The sequence below is a fragment of the Tupaia chinensis genome, unplaced genomic scaffold, assembly GCF_000334495.1.
Source record: "Tupaia chinensis unplaced genomic scaffold, TupChi_1.0 Scaffold000100_1, whole genome shotgun sequence".
Classification (NCBI taxonomy): domain Eukaryota; kingdom Metazoa; phylum Chordata; class Mammalia; order Scandentia; family Tupaiidae; genus Tupaia; species Tupaia belangeri.
In genome coordinates, this window is record NW_006159564.1 from 1,583,785 (window position 1) to 1,585,064 (window position 1,280).

Sequence of the window (1,280 nt, forward strand, 5' to 3'; positions counted from 1 at the left end):
TGTTTGGCTGTCAGTGCAGCCATTTCCTGAGTTAGAGGGAGATGGTGGAGACTGGGGAGCAGAGACCAACATTCCTGAACTGGAAAGTGTTTATGAATCTAGTTCAGGCAGACTGGGATGGCAGGAGGGAACTAGGGTTTTATATGGCAGCAACCAAGGCCATTGGGCACTACAGGAGGGTCCTTTAAGAAAAGGATGAAGCTGTGAATATCTTCAGTGACAGAAAGGGTTGTTCTACAGGGAGAAGCAACAAGCACAGGCATGGAGGTGAGAGGCAGACTGATTCCCAAACATATTTCTGCCTTGTTGCACAGGCTCCAAGTCTCCCTGCAAATTTCAGTCCCAGGTCTTTCTGCAAGCACCATATTTCCTGGGCTGGCATAGAGGCTTGTGGATAGTGAGATGTATAGGATTTTATTCCAGGAGGCAGAATGGTAAGTCAACTACAGGACATCACATTTTCCATTACCTCTTGTCTAAAATAATCCACTTGTTGCAAGGCCTAAGTCAGCTGCTACCTAGGCTCCACGTATGTAGGCATCTAAGAGGAAAACCGACCTAGAGGCAGAGGGAGGTTTTGTTTAGTTTTTCCATCCCATCCACCCAGGAGTCTGTGGAGCTGGAATTTACAGAGCCCGTCTCTCGGGCCAATACAAGCACATGTCACATGCACCAGTCTATTGCCTGACTTAGCACACCCAGAGGGCTTGTGTTGGCAAGGAAAACTGAAATTAGGGAGGGAGAGGAAGGCACACAATTAACATACCTGCACTTCCTGGCTTCCCGGTGACATTATTCGGTGGCAAAGGTTTTCTTCGTGGGGGTGTAGGTCTAGGTGGCAAGTGGGGGCGGCGAGTGCCTGGGACTGCAGCTAAGGGATCATATTACAGATAAAGTTGTCATAAGGATTCACTATACTAAAATCTGAGGTGCTAATAACAAGTCATGTTTGATAAGCAGCATTTGGATGTCAGAGGCTAGATCTGTAGAAAAGGACATATATACAACACATTCTGAAATTCTTCCAAATTAATGTTCTATACCCGGGGAGGATGAAGCACATTAGTATATGGAATACATATCCTCTATTTGTAGGTGAAAATAAATAGTTGTAGCTGCCTTTCAAAAGGCTGTGCAGATGTATAGAATTGGCTATCTTTTTTCTTTTCTTTTTTTTTTGGAGAGGTTTTTGCTATAGGGCACGTGCGCTCACCAGACAGACAGAGAGAGACAGAGAGACAGAAAGCGAGAAATCACCCCGCGAGGACTGCTCCACTACA

The 1,280-nt window shown here is 45.8% G+C and overlaps 1 protein-coding gene across 1 annotated transcript in view; it reads right to left on the minus strand.

Annotated features, from left to right (window-relative positions):
• ABI3BP (ABI family member 3 binding protein) overlaps positions 1-1,280 on the minus strand; it is a 280,943-nt gene that overhangs the window by 40,032 nt on the left and 239,631 nt on the right. Inside the window, 1 exon segment of the mRNA XM_027769977.1 lies at positions 767-871. Within this exon segment, the coding sequence (XP_027625778.1) occupies positions 767-871 (105 nt within the window).